At 39.7% G+C, this 15,919-nt stretch overlaps 1 protein-coding gene across 3 annotated transcripts in view; it reads left to right on the top strand.

The window, feature by feature from the left end:
• Positions 1-15,919, top strand: part of AHNAK2 (AHNAK nucleoprotein 2) — a 72,958-nt gene that overhangs the window by 33,984 nt on the left and 23,055 nt on the right. For all 3 annotated transcript variants that reach the window (XM_066998441.1, XM_066998440.1, XM_066998442.1), the window contains exons 2-6: positions 12,319-12,389; positions 13,166-13,255; positions 13,985-14,041; positions 14,633-14,774; positions 15,530-15,711. In XM_066998441.1, the coding sequence (XP_066854542.1) occupies positions 12,319-12,389; positions 13,166-13,255; positions 13,985-14,041; positions 14,633-14,774; positions 15,530-15,711 (542 nt within the window). The remainder of the gene's footprint in view (positions 1-12,318; positions 12,390-13,165; positions 13,256-13,984; positions 14,042-14,632; positions 14,775-15,529; positions 15,712-15,919) is intronic.

The raw sequence follows: 15,919 nt of genomic DNA, 5'->3' as shown, positions 1-15,919 counted from the left end.
CTTAGTGCTTTCAAACAGCTCCACCCTTCTCAGTTAATTCACCAGTTACTACATGGATGAACCAAAGTACAGTTACTCGCTCACTATTTGAGTCTTAATCAAAAAGAAATCCAGAACTGTAGCAGTGAGTTTTTAAAAAATGTTTTCTCCCTGTCATTTTAACTAACTTCTGTGAAACATGAAACCGAAATCTACTTCCTTAACTAAATTGTGTTTTCCTCTAATCTATTAGGCAAGCATACTAATTTGTTATTTTTGGGCATCTCACTGGCTGGCTCGGTGGTGCTGAGGGGAAAAGTGAGCACTGAATCATTTAAAAATCATGCACAAAGATTCACTTTTTTTTTTTTTCAACAATATAATGCAAAGAAAGCTTGTCATTTTCAGCTTCACCTTCTATAACTTGACCCACTTACAATTCTGATGTTTTTCACCCTCATATATTTGATTATTTCTAATTTCAAAGAGTACAGATTAAGTTCACAAATTTAATTTGTAAATGAGGACAGTTATCAAACTGAAGCTTAGAATATACCGGGGCAAGATGTGATTCTGGTATACCTCTGCTAGGAAAAGTCTTTCAAAAAAGAGGTGAATACCAAGGAACCAAAACAAGGGGATAACATTTTTACAAAGAATTTGGTAGGTCACCTGTTTAATTCTTTTGAAATCTGACCTCTTTGGGCTGAAAACCCACTCTATAGTTGATTTTTTTTCAGACTTGAACTACATTGATGTGAACAGAACTATACTAATTAATTCATTAAATTGAATCAATGGATTAATTTATCTGTAAATGAGCTTTTGTGCTTTTGTAAACCCACAGTTTGCATCCACAAATTCTCCTTAATTTTTGAAGGGACTCTCTTGCACTACATAAAAACAAGAGAAATTGAGCTGTGCCAAATACTATTTTGCTACCATCACTGTTTATTGACAGAAAAGATTTTTATCTTAACAAAATGAAGGAACTGCTAACTTTATCTTTGATGTAAAATATTTTCCCATAAGAATTTTCTGTCACCTTTTTCCCATATCTCTGGTATTACATATACATTAAGGAATTTTAAAGCTTAAAAGATATTTTTTTCTGTGGTGATTTACAACCAAACAAGTTGCCCAGGGAACTTTCTCTCAAACTGAAAACCTGTTTCCAAGGGCAGTTATTTATATTAAAGCCCCCATAAAAGGTTGTGGAAAAGCTACGAGGTTTTTTCTTCATTCCTGTTTTGAGAGGGGCTATATCCAGCATACCAGAGAGACATGCACAGTAACATCACTCCATTAATATTGCTACATCTGGGCACTTAATTTTGCACTGAATTTTATCAGTGGAGTAAAGAGAAATAAGTCTTCCTAGACCATAAGAATCTTTAGCCTGAACTATGTATAAATATAAATGTATATATATATATATTTTCTGCACATTGATTATGGTGAGGATTTTTTTTAAACTGTTTTGAAGAGCAGCTTGGGATGAAAAAATCTGTTTCTGATTTGGAGTGGTAAGTGGCATTTATATAAAGTCCGTATCAGTTGCTTTGGGCTTTTCACATAGTGTTAGTAGATTTTCTCAGACTTATTCTTAAGGGAACGTGCACTCTACCAAAAGTACCAAAAATTAACATCCTTCTTTAATGCAGCAGCAAAGAGGACAGTCAGCTTACATTGCTACCCATTGAAACCTCTCCAGGTCAGCACTGGGCTGCCTTAAGAGACAGCTTGGGGTTACAGCCACTACTTCTCAAGAAATACTTACTCTGAAGCCAGAGAAATTCAGTCTCCAGGGCTGTCAATCAAGACAGAATGATGATTTTTGATAAATATTTGTTTGATCATTTCTAAGCCTGGCCAGGGCTGTGCTTTGGCAATGGAGCAGGCAATCTGCTCCAGGAGAAGCCTGGATTCTTGGGGGGATGAATCAGCGAGGAGAAGGAATGTGGGAAAGTTAATTTGTGTGAGCTTTATGGGCCTTATCTGCAATAGGCACCCACCTGCCTCCGCTTCTAGGCAGCCCATGATAAGAGCTGAATTCACAGCTATCTATCTAGCAGGGAGGACAGTAAGAAGAGAGCCGCCTGCGAGAAGAAGGCAGCTTTGCATTCACTTTCACAGAGTAAGTTTGTTATATAGGCGGAGGAGTTTATTTCAGAGGGAAAAAAGCTGCAACATACCTAATCAGTATATTGGATAACCAAATACCTGCAGAGTAGTTCCTACAAGGGTTTCTGAAGTGGGTAAGCCAGTGAGAGCATTTCACTTGCAACATGTCCCTGAAACCCTTCCTGAAATCCAGACAGTGACACCCTGGCAGATTTTAGCTGGGTAGCCGTATGAGTATTTACAGCACTGGTAATGACTCAGTTGCAAGTCAAAGCAGTATATCCAAGAGATAAAATTGTTGAGAGTCCCAGGAGATAAAACTGTTGAGGATCACAGTGGATTAAACCAGTCTTTATTGCTTTATTTGGCTATGAATCTCTAAACCACACTTGCCCCTTTCACAAGGGTCATAAGCAATTTTTGTTCAGCCCAGGAGCTGGGACATATATAATAATGACTGCTAAAAAGTGATGCCCCTCCCTTATTGACACTGTGAGAATAAAGGCACTGTAGTCCTGGAGAAAAGTCCTAACTGATAATTATCAGACAGGCCTCTAATGTCATATTAGCATCACAATAATTACACACCAGAACACCATGAGAATTCCTGCAGGAAGTAAAACACACTGAAAACCCCTTCTGTCACGTAAAACCTGAGAGAGAGGAAAATTCCTGCCTACAACAAGCACACACACAGACACAGACCAGGACATTACACCTACCCTCCAGGCAATCATTAGACTAAAACTACAGAGATAATGCAAAACTTTTACTTCTGAGACAGAACGTTTGGTCAGGGAGAAACAGCACTGACCCTCTGGTTGTCTGGGTGGTGCCATGAGCATTTTCCATCTGTCTTTTTAACCCTGCCATTTGTAGCCGTATTTTAGCCAGCACAACAAAGGATGAATCAGGAGGGACAAATTCAGATGTAAGCCAGTGCTGCCTGTTTTTGCCATCTTTTTTGGACATCATTCTAGTGATGTTGTCACAATAAACTTTAGTAGAGAGCTTATTTTCAAATACTGTGTTACTCCTATAAAACATTGCTCTTTTTCAGTACTAGGTGAAATACTGGACTATTAAAATATTTTACTAAATATTTTATTCTAGCACCAGAAGATTTGTGTGGATCTGGCTAGATTACATTTCCTATATAGATCACAAGAACTACTGTAAATGTGTTGCAGTAATTTTCAGCCAAGTACTTGAAAAATGGTGATAGTTGGATGAAACTCATTAACTCAGGATCTGGAAAACTTCAATTTGGCAATTCAAAAACAAAAAAAAAAAAAAGAAAAAAGGCTTGGAAGTAAAAATCCCCTGTGATTTTATTGCTTAAATATGACTTAAGCTGAGAAAGTCTGTGTGGAGCCCCACCAGGGTGCTTTTATTCTGATGGTCTGAAATGCCGTATGGATTCTATTAAGTTTACCTTTACCATCAGAGGAAAGATGCACGACTGTAAAAATAAAGAGCCCCTTTCTGATCGGTATCATGAAAGGCTTTGCTCTTGTTGCAAAGTGTGAGCAGGCATGCTTTCAATAGTTTTAAATCTGTGGACAGAGCTTATCAATAAACACACACACGGGAAAGCCATTCGCTCCCCTTTTCATCTGGGGGCTGCTAGTTTCTCTTTTTATGGTAGTGTTTATATCTGTTCTTAGATGCCAGTGCTCTTCCACATCTTCCCTGATATTAGTCAACCTGTAGAAAATGCTGTGTAAAATCCTACAGAGCCCAGTCTGGGGTGTAAGAAACCTTAACTCCCTAAATGCTTCTCTACTTGGACGTACGTCGCAGAGCAGAGGCCTGTTCCCTTTGATAAAAGCAGGAGCTAAGTTCACAAACAGCTCTCTGGCCAGGAGAGGAGATGGATGATTGTAACTTACGTATATTTTCTGGTTTCAGAAGGCTTTGAGATGAAATGATTTGAAGGCTTTTAATGAAGTACTCTAACTGCCGACAAGGGCAGCTTAACATACCAAGGCATTGAATCAAAACATCTTGTTCATGCCTTGAATGGAAGGAAACTATTCACACATTGGTTATTTGGGAGTAGCCGCTCCTCCAGCTCCGCTGTGCTACAGGGCCCGGCTTTGGCCTGGAAGGCCGCGTTACATTCATCACGGCACAAGTATGCAGCCAAGTGACAGAGTGCAGCCAGGGGGCATTACCAAACCAGATACAAAACAAAGGCGGGAGTAGAGCTCAGACACAGGCCTAACTGGTTCTGATAGCATCCTGCAGACAGCAAGGCCTGTTAAACCCCTCTAGCCGCATGCAGCCTCTGTATCGCCATGCCACGGGCTAGGCCCTTTGTCTTCACCCCACAGAAGCAGTTCGGGAGAGAAGAATTTCAGGGCTTGGTGGGGAGGGTCCCACTCCCAGCCCAGGGCAGAGGGGAAACACAAAAGCAGGGGGGCGATATTCCTCACTTTAACACTTTTTCTGAGGCAGAACGGCTGCTTTTTCCACTGTGGCAATAGTTCATTTTGGAGCTGACAAGCTAGTTTGTCTAGGTGGAGCGAGCGGGTGCCCCCGCTGTCTCGCTGGCAGGGGTCCAAGCGAAGTAAGATTACATTCCTGCGACCCAGGGCTGGGAGAGGCAGCCTCCTCCGTGACACTGCGCCCGCATCTCCCCACTGCCACGGATCCTGCCCGGATAGAGTGACAGCCGCCGCATTCCCGCTGCGGTCCTGCCGTGCCCCGGGGCCCTGCCCAGCAGTTGCTGTAACTCTCGGCCCCGGGGGATCTCGCAGGACAATGGAATGAGACCAGTCCCCTGAAATGCACTAGGAAATTTCTGTAGAAAATGGACCTCTCAGTTTTCAGCTGATGCTTTTCCCCAGCATTGTCGGGGCTGCTTACTGGTAATGCCTTGTGGCAGCTTCCTTCAGGAGCACGGTGCATGCATAAAGAAGCTTTCAGATTCTGATCTTCACCAAGTGATGCTTGCAGGGTCATTTCCCTCACAGACAGCATTGCTTGCTTGGAAGAACGTGACTCTTCCTCCAAATTGCCCAGGAGGATTTGGATGGTGGGGTTGGTTGCTCTGAACTGACCTAGCCAAGCCCCTCACACTGAGCAGCCCCTGCCTGTGGTGAGAGAACACAAACATCAGCTTTTGAGCTCAGAGATCTTTAACACAGCAAATTTTGGAAAATGATGAAAATATTTTTTTAAAGTGCCAAAAAATCATGTTCATATGCAGAAAATGGCAGCTGAGATGGAAAAGATGGTCTTTTTTTGTGATCATTATAATTTTGTCTGTGAGGGCTTTAAAAACAAACAAACAAACAAACAAACAAACAAAAGACCTGATTTAGGCTATTTTTCAGCCATGAGAGCTTTAAGGAAACTAAACCAGGAATGCAATAGCTTATATGCTTGATGACACTGCCTCGTTGAAATGACATCTTAATCAGGTGGTTGATCTACATTTGTTCATCAGTCTTCAGTCTCCTGGGATATCCTCGGAAACCCAGAGAACTCAGTGCAAGACGTATGCATTAATTTAATAAACCATCAGAATAATTGAGGCTGTGGATGGGGATGGAAATAAAATAGAACCAGATATGAAAAGCACTGAGGAGGCCAAAGAAAAAGTAAAATGTTTGAATTGCTGCCTTTTTGCCTATTACCTCAAAGTGAAAATTTTCTCTTAGTAAACTAAAGTCAGGTAAACTTACCTATCAGAAAAATTGCTCTTGAGAGGCCAAGTTAAATGCCAAGCATGTGCATAGTGTTCCTGTTATCAAGTGCTTTCCTGAGCTGGGACCTACAATTCTGAATATTCTAAATATTCTAAATATTCCCTATTTCAAATATGAGAAGTGAATCAGAAGGGGTTATGGGGCTTCAGCACTGCTCAGGAGGCTGTGAGAGCTCTGAGGGAAGAGAAGGAATCCAAGAAATTGTGATACCTACAAGAGTGTGAGAACAAGCAATAGGAAATAAAATAAATAAATAAATAAATAAATAAGGAAGGGCACACTACCCATTTGTAGAAAGGGATTCAACTTAAAAAACAGGAGCAATTCTGGAGCAGTGCATTAGCAGTGACCAGCAGCGTATGCATGAGAGGCAACAAGCCTGGGACAGGGGGGGCTGAGGGCACAGGGACAGACAGGTCTGCAGGTGTGGGCACCCAGTGGCTGGGGGTACTGCCCTGGCAGAGGGGTCTTGATGCCAGCTGAAGGTCTGAATGATGGCAGTGATGCATAACATTATTTATAACAAGATGTGATATTAAGCACATGAGGGAGCCCCATGAAACTGCTGACCTACATGTATAAATTATTTGCTGGGTCAAACAGAGTGCCAACAATGATAATGATAGCAAATTATTATTGTTGTTGTTTGTCACATAATTATTCACTCCTCCTTCTCCTTGTTGATAATGCAAATAAAGTTCTGTGCCCAGGGTGTGCTTTGCGTTGTCAGAAAAGACCTGATCTAAAGATGTCTCAGCCTTGTGCGTGTCTAAGCATGAGTCCTCTAACTCACTATGGACTCAAAGCTATAAATTTCCACATGACCAGATCAATAGCAGACAAACAGAACTCTTTGTTTCTTATTGCAGCTAAGAAATGGTAATTATCAAAATCCTAGTAAAGAAAAGGCACAATTTTGTGGCTCTCATATGTTAACAAACGATAATAAATGAGTGAGCAAAGCATAAAAGTTTTCTCCTAAAGATTTATGTTTACCACAGCTCAGGTTTCTGTCTGTTTAAGAGAAATCCAGTAGTGAAGTTGGATAATTCATGCCAGTTGGTACATGGCAAGAGGAAACCTCTTCTGGTGACGATACTACCTGAGAATAAGCAGCATTCAATCTTTATCAAAAATATGTGCATTGCTACGATTGCTACTCCTCTTGGTTTTAACCAATCTATATTAAAATCCCAGGGAAAACAAGACAACAGCATTATAGTTCTCTTCCACAGAAATAAATAAATAAAACAAAACAAAGCCACTTTTGGTAGGAAATCTAATGCTTAAGGATTTGATGCAAAGAAAAACTTCATATTTAAAAAGTACGAGCAGACTTCTTAAATTTACTACATTCATATGCAAACATATCTGTACTATGAAATCTTAAGAGGCAGAAAGCCCAAATCTAAGAACTGCAGAGAAAGGAATATAATCTGTAAGCAAGGAAGCTGGAATGATCAGCAAAATACTATAGTGTTGTGTTTTTTTTAACAACATATCCGGTATTGTCATTTGCTGTTTTATTCCTAATTTGATTTTAAAGCACTCAGATTATGGTAAATTTATACACTAGTGGCACAGTTAAAGCTATGTTTCTGTTCAGTTTATACAATACATTAATACCCAGTTGACTTGAATTAGATTATACTGTCATATTTAAATTGATTATAATGTCTAAATTTTTTTTTTGAAACTGTTACCCACAGAATGTGCACACCGAAGAAAGTATTGGTTTTATATTTTTGCAGTTTTACCCAAAACAGCCCAGCTGGGTTGCTACATTAAAGATAAAATAATAATAATGTTAAAATGTATTTTTAAAAGCAAACACAATTTCCAGTCATATGATATGAAAATGTTCCATTCTATATAACTCCTACTGCCGACTTTCAAAAAATTCCCTTGTTCTGAAGTCAGTTCACTGGCTATTAGAAGTAGTCACTGATGTAAATTCCATCTTGTTTATGAAAACATTTGGAACAAAGCACTGGTTGTCCAGGATTTATATAAAAAAAAAGTTAAAACCTATAAAATGTTGGCATCGTTACTATTTGGGGCATGAGAATGACATGCATATAAATTATAGTTTATTGGCACAGTCTTTTACAAACAAAAAGAAGGCTTTGCTGAAAATGGAATTCATCAATGTACTGTAATTCCCCTCTTTTATAGATATTGCTTTTAAGGAAACAAATCTAAAGCAAATCTTAGACCCACTCTACAGTGGGAATGAGGGGTACAAGAAGTCTTTTATGACATAGGTTGACTATGGTAGAGGGGAGACCTAATAAACAAGCACACGGAGTCTGGGGAAATCAGGATGGTTGCGAAGGCCCTAATTGTGAAGCTTTGGGAAGGGAGGTCATTCGTGTAGCTGATGTCTCTCCGTGTAATCTCAGCTGCATCTCTATTAACCCTGTAGATTGTTGCTCCTTTTTGTAGGAAAGCATCCTGCTATTACCATTTAGGAGAGGTAGCAGTTTACTAAGGGCTTTCACAGGAGGACTCTCTCCCTTTCTACACATCATGAGGTGGGTAAAAGAGGCTTTTTAGACTGACAAATTCGCTCCTAAACAGCATATGACATTTCTGGTGATCTTCTGAGATATCATCCAGGCCAGGTATACCTTTCTACATCCACACCGAACAAGACTTGGCAGTGTAATTTGTTGTTTTAACACGGCATCCTGATGGGAAGTAAGTGTTCAGGTCTCATTGCAGGAAGTGATGTAATTCTCTTGGGTTTTAGGGATAGCGCAGTCTTAGCAACAGGAAGATTTTGAAGGTACTGGTCGCCTAATCATTCTTTGTATCCTTTGTTTAAAGTAACTGGTTTTGAGAGTTTTATCTCTGTTAGAACCCGTAGGATATGCCCTACTGGATGGCAAGATAAATCAACTGTGCAAACTATACAGGGCCATTCAAGCTAGTGCTGACCATTAGGCTAGGTGGTGGGTCCTGCACTTGGGGCACAACCACCCCATGAAATGCTACAGGCTGGGGGAGGAGTGGTTGGAAATGTGTCTGGCGGAAATGGACCTGCGGGTATTGGTTGACAGCTGTCTGAACATGAGCCAGCAGTGTGCTCAGGTGGCCAATAAGGCCAACAGCATCCTGGCTTGTATCAGAAACAGCATGGCCGGCAGCACTAGGGAAGTGATTGTCCCTCTGTACTCGGCTCTGGTGAGGCCATACCTCGAGTACTGTGTTCAGTTTGGGGCCCCCTCACTACAAGGACATCGAGGTGCTGATATATGTCCAGAGAAGGGCTATGAAGCTGGTGAAGGGTCTAGCAAACAAGTCTTATGAGGACCAGCTGAGAGAGCTGTGGTTGTTTAGCCTGGAAAAAAGGCATCTTAGGGGAGACCTACAAAGGAGATCTACAAAGGAGACCTATGCGCTCTACTATGACCTTAAAGGAGGCAATAGCGAGGTGGGGATCGGGCTCTTCTTCCAAGCACCAAGTGATAAGACGAGGGGAAATGGCCTCAAGTTGCTCCAGGGGAGGTTTATGTTGGCTACTAGGAGAAATTTCTTTACTGAAAGGGTTGTGAAGTATTGGAACAGGCTGCCGAGGGAAGTAGTTGAGTCAACATCCCTGGAGGACTTCAAAAACGTATAGATGTAGTGCTTAGTGACATAGTTTAATGGTGGACTTGGCAGAGCTAGGTTAATGTTTGGACTGGATGATCTTAGAGGTCTGTTCCAACCTAAATGATTCTATAAGCCCCTAGCATGGAGAACCTCATACTTGCATTGCTCCAGTTCTAGACAACTAAAATGTCACTAAGGTTACACCAGAGTAAAACAAGAGAAACAGCAGTGAACCAGTCCAAGAATCCTCCCAGATAATTCTTTCCTTTTAGTTTTCCAGTAGCAAATCATTGGCAGCCACCAGGGATCAATGCTGTAACTAGCCTAAAGTGCTGCACTAAAGTGCAAACGCTCTAGCAATCCAAGTACTATTCTTTTAAGTCATTCTACTGGACTTCAAAGCTCGTGGGTGGGATTTTCCCAAGTGAAAAATACGGCAATGCCACAAGCCTAAGTCCTTACGATTTCTTGGAATTTTAGTAATAGCCATAAAATTTGCTGTTGGCACCTGAATATTTAGAAGCACTAAGCAAATTAAACAATCAAACCTCAGTCCTGCAGCTCTTCTCCCCATATGATACTCATTAAAATAAATGTGGTGAAGAGTTTCATGAATGAATTCCAGAAATTTCAAGCAGAAATGCCTAAAACCAGGTTTATATAAATACACATATAAATGCTCATTTTCCAATTTTATCGAGTTTCTGAAAATTACATATGCTAGAGCTTTTGGGAGAAAAAAAAAATCAAAACAATATATTTAGGTCTTTAATCTGAATTAGGACCTGCATTAAGACCATTTTCTGGAATTGTCCTTCGTAGGGGTCATGATTAGGCCTCTGGAATTGTCCTTCGTAGGGGTCATGACTAGGCCTGTGAATGCTAAAGGAGGCAAGGTCTGGCAGTCCCATTATGTTCTAAGTTGATCCTAGTTCTCTGGAGCTAAAATACCATAGGAGAGATGATTAAGATGATGTACACATGGCTAAGGTGTCCTCTGTTCAGTCAAGTTTGGAAATTTGGCCCCCAGACTGACATGGGACATTCCCACTGGAAGCACATTATCACCATTCATCTTATTGAAGTGGTCCATCACTGATCGCATGGTACAGATCTTTTATGACTCTGCCTATAGTAAATAATTTCATATGCAGAAAAAAAAAAGTCAAGGAAAAAAAAGAAATGTAGGAGATCAGTAAACTATGTAAAAAGGCTATCAAAATCACAGCCATTTTAACAAGAGCTTGGCAACTTGTAGAGTGATTGCATGCATACAGAAGACATGCCAGCTTGTCTGCACACACAGCATGCAATATCCACAGTCAAAAATGTCATTTTCCAGCCAAGAATTCTTCATTTAAAGTAGACAATGAACAAATCACACAATTTTGCTTGTGGCTGTCTTCTCTAGTGTTCAAGCATATTTTTAAGCCAGGGGATATGTTTAGGAGAGCCAAAACTATGCAGAATCGGTCCTGAGAGAGAGAGAGACAGCCTGATGCCTTGAAAACAATGTGTCATGGAGACAGGAAAGAGGTATAATCATCAGGACAAGACTTATGCATGTATTAGAATATCCTGTGCATCAGGGAATGTGTAACTCGGCCACACTGTCATCTACTGGCTAAACCCAGATCACTAAAAAAGATAATATATTCATGCTGTTTTCATTCTTTGTTGCTCAACTTCAGACATTTCAAAAGAATCATATTTTCAAACAGCCCTTCTCCTTCATTCCTTCTCCTCTCTGCCCTGGATTCTTTTAAAAACCATAAAAGCAGAGTCTTTATGACTATCAAAACATCATGATGCTTACTCCCGTAAGACCTCTATCACAGTCAACGAAGAGTTTCTAGGTGGGGAATTTCAATCACTTTAATTTATTGCCAATTAGCAAACTTTTAAACTTTTAATCGCCAATTCTGATATAAAAAAAAAAAAAAGAAAGAAGAAGAAAAAACACAACAAACAAAACAAAACAAAACAAAAACACACCATCAACAAACAAACACGCACTTGGGAGAAACACCTCAGCTCCCCTCCAGACGAATTCTGGTCTCCAGTCCCCTCAGCTCAGGGAGGCCAAGGGCTGTGTGGGTGGCAGGGGTCAGCAGATTGGGGCTGTTTTTGTTTTTCAGCTCCTTGTTTCACACTCAGCTGCTCCATTGTGGGTTCCTCCACCCTTCAGAGTCAAACCTACTCTCCATGCCTGCTCAGACAGCTTTTTACTTCAGCTCCTACTCAAGCTAAAACTTTGCTTCAGCATTTCTCCTGCTCCGCTCTCTCTCCTCTCTCTTCCTGCTCTGCTGTGTTTTCCTTCTTCCTCCTCCTCTAACATTGTTCCCTCTTTCTGTGTTTACTGCTGTTTCTTAAACTCATTTCCACAGAGGTGCCAGAAACTCCCCTGGCTGGGTCAGCATTGCAGGCAGTGGATGTGTCCTGTGCCTTACCAAGCCATCTGGAACCAGCTGGAACCGGCTGGAACCAGCTGGCACTGACTGGAACCAGCTGCATCTGTCATAGGACGGTCGCACTCTTCTCTCACAGAGACCACCCTGCAGCCCCACCACTGCCAAAACCCTGCCAGGCCTACCTTAAGCCTCCTTGGTAATCAATAAAAAAAAAAAGTCAGGCCATCTTCTAGTTCTACTTTTTCCTCTTTTATTTTTTTATTTTATTTTACAAAAGCCTTTATGTTTCTGGATATGAATACGTCTGGTATTTTTGGAAAGATCATGCTAATGAGATCTGAGATAAGGAATTTGAACGAAAGCAGGCCTTCCTACCGCTGGCTAAGCGCTTTTTGCAGGAGTGCTGCTCAGGGTTGCTTTGGCTTGGAAGCTCGCTGCTCTGTGCTTTGCAAGGCTCACACAGACACCCACAACCTGTGTGCTGCTTTCAGGTTCTGGACGACAGCTGAGACCGGCAGAGCCTCCGGGAGATGCTGACGCTGATGCAGAAGATGAAGATTCTGTGAGTTGCTGGTTTGTTGTTGTTTTAAATTACCTTGTGAAATTGGGATCTTAATTTTTTTATTATTATTATTTTTTATAGCGGGGTCTTGCTGGTGATTCTTTTCTGCATCAGAAATATTGTGGCTTGTAGTATTTCTGCTTGGGATTAGTCTGCCAGCTCAAAAGCTGGAATGATGCTTCAACATAGTGTGATCTGCTGTTTACCATGATTCACCAGCATGAGTTTAATACCAAGACCTAGCAAAATAGGACATGACTGTTCGCTACAATTACATTTCTTTAAAGCATTTGCTGGTTTAGGTTTCCCACAGTCTGACGATTCTCAGCAGGGCTCGTTTGGGGACTCTCCCATGGTTTGCTTGTTTATAGATTGCAGTAAAGTTTGAAGTTGCAAGATGCAAAGTTTAACCATGCAAATAAAGCAGGGGATGGCAGTGTTATAGCCTTTTTCAATTGTCACTAACTGATCTGTTAGTATTTTCACTCTGTTCAGCCCATAGATGCATACAGTTTGTAAAGAAAACCACAGTCACTGTACCAGTACTTCTGTCACTCTGGAGTCTGCTCCTTGTGTTCTTGAATAACATCCTTAAATGAGCATTATGTTTGTTGTTGACCAAAGGAAAGAGTTATTCATTATTCTGCATTCACCATTGCTAATAAAAGATGTGTACACAGAAAGAGGCTGTGCCTAAGTTGAAAATCTCTCCTAAAAAAATGGGTCACTGTTTAACCATGGTTGTGCCTTCTCCACCACTCATTTCTTTTCCTCAGGTTAATGAAGTGGCAGTAGAAGACATCCGTCCAAGGCCACAGGGTTCCTCTCCAGTTTATGAATATTCCATAGAAGAAGAATATTTAAAGGCAAGACACTTAAGTTTCATGGGGACATGGCTTTATCAGATTAATTGAAAGGACTTCAGCCCCTACAACAAGCCAAGACTCATATGCCATATACAATGATGTGTTGTCTCCCTCCCTGCCATGTTCATTAAGGGTCATGTTCATTGATTTTGTTGTTGTTGTTTTATTTGATTTGTTGTTGGTCGTGTTCTTGTTTCTTGGCAAAAAAATGCTTTTGACTTCATTTTTAAGGGACCTGGGGCACAAGGTGTCAAGAAATGATAACACTTTTCCGAGTTAAAATATTTTAATTTACTTGAATCTAAAACATATTTCAAAAGTACCTGTATCTATTCATTATTCAAAAGTAAAAAATTAATTAGCACACTCGTGTTAAGTAGTCAATGTTTTGAAATTCATGCTGAAATCAAATAAATGAAAAACGTGTGCTGTTCACAAAGATGAAAGCGTGAGAAATATGCTACTTGAGAAAAGCTCTCCATGTCTTGATGCAACTGCTCTCTGGCATTCATTTCCTTCAAATTTTGGTACAAGTCAGGGAGGCCCTGCATCTAATTTACTACTGGGAATTATGTAGTTAAATCATTAACACTGTACATTTTACTTGTATATCCCAGTTTTGACTATGTTGCCAGTAAAGTCAGCCTCAGTTCTTGGTCTAAATCAAGCATTTTGTTGAACTTTAGAACAGAACTAATTAACACTAAACAATTGAAACTTATTTTTCAGCTTCAAGAAGAAAACAAAAAATATTCTACAGACAAATCAAAACAGAGTCATCCACAGGTCAGTCTAAAAACACTCAATAGTTTTAGATGTATGGTTTGCAAAACAGTAAAGTCTGTTACGCAGATGTGGATGGGTAGACAGAAAGGACAAATGAGAAAAGAATCACTTCAGACTTGGTTTGGCCAGGAACTTCACAAATTGTTCATTGGGGCACGAGCAGGTATGAACACTTACTTGCCATATTTGGGGTCCTTGTGTTATTCTTTTCAACATTCTTTAGTCTTCTCTGGTTTCAGTATAGTACAGTACTGACTCTTATTCTGACTTCTCTGGCCTGTTGACTCTAATTCAGGTGCCTAACATCTTCACAGAAAATGCAGACTTTCAGCCCTAAAAAAATCCGTATGTTTCACATTTTCAAATTATAATCTATTTTCCCTGTGGCCCTGATGCAGCAAGGACCTAACACGTGCTTAATTTAATTTAGAACAGACTCGACCCACACTGAACAAGTACATTCTCTGCTTTAGATAATCTTTCTTAAGCTACTGAAAATACACCTCAGAATTCTCACTTTTCTTATTGTACAATCTTAAATACTTTAATACAAATGAGTAATCGTAAATTCAAATCTTTTTCTACATCTAGGAGACAATGGAAGTGACCTTGAGAACAGAAGTGGAAGCTGGTGCTAGTGGTTTTAGCGTGACAGGTGGAGGAGATGAAGGAATATTTATTAAAAAAGTACTTAAGGAGTCTCCTGCTTCAAAAGTATTTAGTCTGAGAGAAGGTACAGTCTGATTTTCTGATTTTTTTTTTTAGTTTTATAATAATCAGGCATATATCTCTTTGTATATAGATACCTGCCTGATCTGTCATCTGTTTAGATAATAGAAATAGAAGATGACAAGCCAACTAATATAACCTTTCCATATTAATAATTTCCAAGATAAGTTTCTTAAATATTAACAATACATGAATTGTTTTGTATACCATTAAAAAAATCAAGTTTTCACTGGAATGGTGAAAAGGATATATAGAAAGTAGTATATACACAAATAAAATGGAAAGAAAAAACAACTCATTATTACATTCACAAAGAACCTGCCTTTAATTCTTCTACAAAATACTCTGCCGCAAAACTCCAGTAAATAGTGATTTAATCAACAACAGAAGTCCAAAGTCTAAATAGTGAAAAATATAAGAAAAAAATGTTACTGTCAGGGTGGTCAGACCCTGAAACAGGTTGTTCAGAGAAGTTATGGAGTCACCACCCTTGGAAATATTCAAAACCTGACTGCGCACAGACTGAAGCAAGCTGCTGTCATTAACCCTGCCCTAAGCAGAATGGTTGGACTAGATGATCTCCAGCAGTCCCTTCCAACCTTAACTATTCTGTAATTCTAGTTTGTGAACATAATTTTATATTGTAAATCAATGATAGGTGTTAATTATTTTTCTCTTGTATGAACATTAATTCAGCAGATTCTGAAAAATCACAAGAAAATACAAACTAATTGAAATGATGTCTGATTCTTCTTGCAGGTGATCAGCTTCTAAGTGCTACAATATTTTTTGATAACATCAAATATGAAGATGCACTTAAGATTCTTCAATATTCTGAGCCATACAGAGTCCAATTCAGCCTCAAAAGAAAAATTGCTGGGAAAGAAGAGCTGGAACATATTCACTCTACAGCCCAGTACAAAAAGGAAAGATTAAGTCAGGTAGTAGTTACTTGATTAGTTTACAAAGCTTGTATAACACTGTAGCAACATGCTATGTGGAAATATAGATTAGAAAATACAGTGACTTTTCTTCTTAAAACATCTTCTTACTAATATGAATATTCATTAGAATAAAAAAATCCCATACAATATTTGCATCCTTATAAACATTCTGGGCAAGACTATAGATTTTGGATAAAAGCACAAT

This window comes from Anser cygnoides, chromosome 5, assembly GCF_040182565.1.
Source record: "Anser cygnoides isolate HZ-2024a breed goose chromosome 5, Taihu_goose_T2T_genome, whole genome shotgun sequence".
Lineage (NCBI taxonomy): Eukaryota > Metazoa > Chordata > Aves > Anseriformes > Anatidae > Anser > Anser cygnoides.
Note: the sequence above shows the minus strand (reverse complement) of the source record. Positions and strands in the feature narration are given on the sequence as shown.